This window comes from Cyprinodon variegatus, unplaced genomic scaffold, assembly GCF_000732505.1.
Source record: "Cyprinodon variegatus isolate N-32 unplaced genomic scaffold, C_variegatus-1.0 Scaffold171, whole genome shotgun sequence".
In the NCBI taxonomy this organism is placed as follows: domain Eukaryota; kingdom Metazoa; phylum Chordata; class Actinopteri; order Cyprinodontiformes; family Cyprinodontidae; genus Cyprinodon; species Cyprinodon variegatus.
This window is the reverse complement of record NW_015150624.1, coordinates 1,163,222-1,164,718: the sequence shown is the minus strand read 5'-3', so window position 1 is coordinate 1,164,718 and position 1,497 is coordinate 1,163,222. Positions and strand designations below refer to the sequence as shown.

Here is a 1,497-nt window from a genome sequence, read left to right as displayed (position 1 = left end):
TATATATATATATATATATATATAAAGCTGACTAATAGCTTCTCCATTAATAAACTGGTACATTATTTTTTTAGGTCTGTGACATCATATTGGACCATGCAAAACACAGATTAACCTCCACAAAGCCTCAGAAGGGCAAGATTTATGTACAAAAAGTAAACCTGTACATGAAACTATGTTTTTATGAAGTGTTTTTATAATGTTTTTTGTTGTTGGAATTCATATGAATATACTGGTGTGATACCTTAGTATACGTTTGATATATATTTGGTATATTTTGGTATTTTGTATACATCTATTTTGAATTTATAGCTTTTAAATGCTAGCAGAACTCCCTATATGTAAATGATATCGATCAAGAACTGTGTTGCTTCCAGCATATCTGTTTCCCCCTCTGTTCTTACGTACAGAAAGTACAAGCGAACAAAGAAAACCCAAAAAGGTATAGAATTACAGCATGCAGGAAGCCCAAAAATATGCAATACAAATTGCATTTCTATATTCTATCCTTTTAATGTTAAGGAATTATAATCATAATGACTAAAATGTATCAATTTTGCATTATAACCTTTTTACAACTATTACTGAATTTGCCTCCAATTGGCTGTATTTTCAAGCAATTTAACAAAGGGGCTTAAATTTAGTTATGTTTAGTCAACAAACAACAGCAGACATTAAAATGTGATCAGATCCATGATGAGTAAATAGATGTACTAATTTCTTCATATCACTGGTAATCTATGAATTCAAATTCGTTGGGAGTCTTTTACCTGTTGTTGGCAACAGGGAGCGCAATCTCAAACTTGGCCAAAAACTGGAAATACTGCTCCTCTGTTTCCCGGGTGAATCCTGTTCCTTCCAGCAGCTTCTGCACAGCAGAGATCACAACAACAGAAGGTCAGGCTTTGACACAGAGCAGACACCAGAGACTTCGCCCTGCATCTCACCCTGAGCTGCTCTGTCTGGATCAATCCGTTTTTGGGTAAAGGGCGACAGGAGTTTAGATGGACAATCCTCTCTAAGCAGTCTGACAGCCACACGGGACACAGGAAGTACAGAGTACACAGGCCATGGCTGGTGTCTGGGAAGTGCAGCAGGGTCCCAGTTTCAATTAGGAAACTGATGGCTTGATGGAAAACAAAGGAGAAAAGCAAAATGTCATTGAGAAGTTTTTCAAATACACTAGTATAGGCAAGTTTTTTTGTTTTCGCACATTTCAGTAGAAAAACAATTTAAAGTGCTTGACATGAGTTAAACAATAGAAAAGTAGATAAATAACAGCAGAATAAAAGTGATAAAAGATAAAAAGAAAGAAAAAGAAACATTATCTTTAACACACTTAACAATTTCTTTGAACAGCTGCCCTTTTATGTGTTTTATTAAACTAATTTGATAAAAACTTAAGAATGCCACCATAAATTGAAACAAAAAAGTCTCACTACAGTCTCACCCCAGGCTCACACCGACTCCGGTCTTACCGTTGCGGTGCGGTGGGTG

The 1,497-nt window shown here is 35.8% G+C and overlaps 1 protein-coding gene across 1 annotated transcript in view; it reads right to left on the bottom strand.

Annotated features, from left to right (window-relative positions):
• Nucleotides 1–1,497, bottom strand: part of lrrk1 (leucine-rich repeat kinase 1) — a 90,252-nt gene that overhangs the window by 29,067 nt on the left and 59,688 nt on the right. Inside the window, exons 20-21 of the mRNA XM_015378367.1 lie at nucleotides 948–1,126; nucleotides 771–868 (exon numbers count right to left, since the gene is read on the bottom strand). Of these exons, the coding sequence (XP_015233853.1) occupies nucleotides 771–868; nucleotides 948–1,126 (277 nt within the window). The remainder of the gene's footprint in view (nucleotides 1–770; nucleotides 869–947; nucleotides 1,127–1,497) is intronic.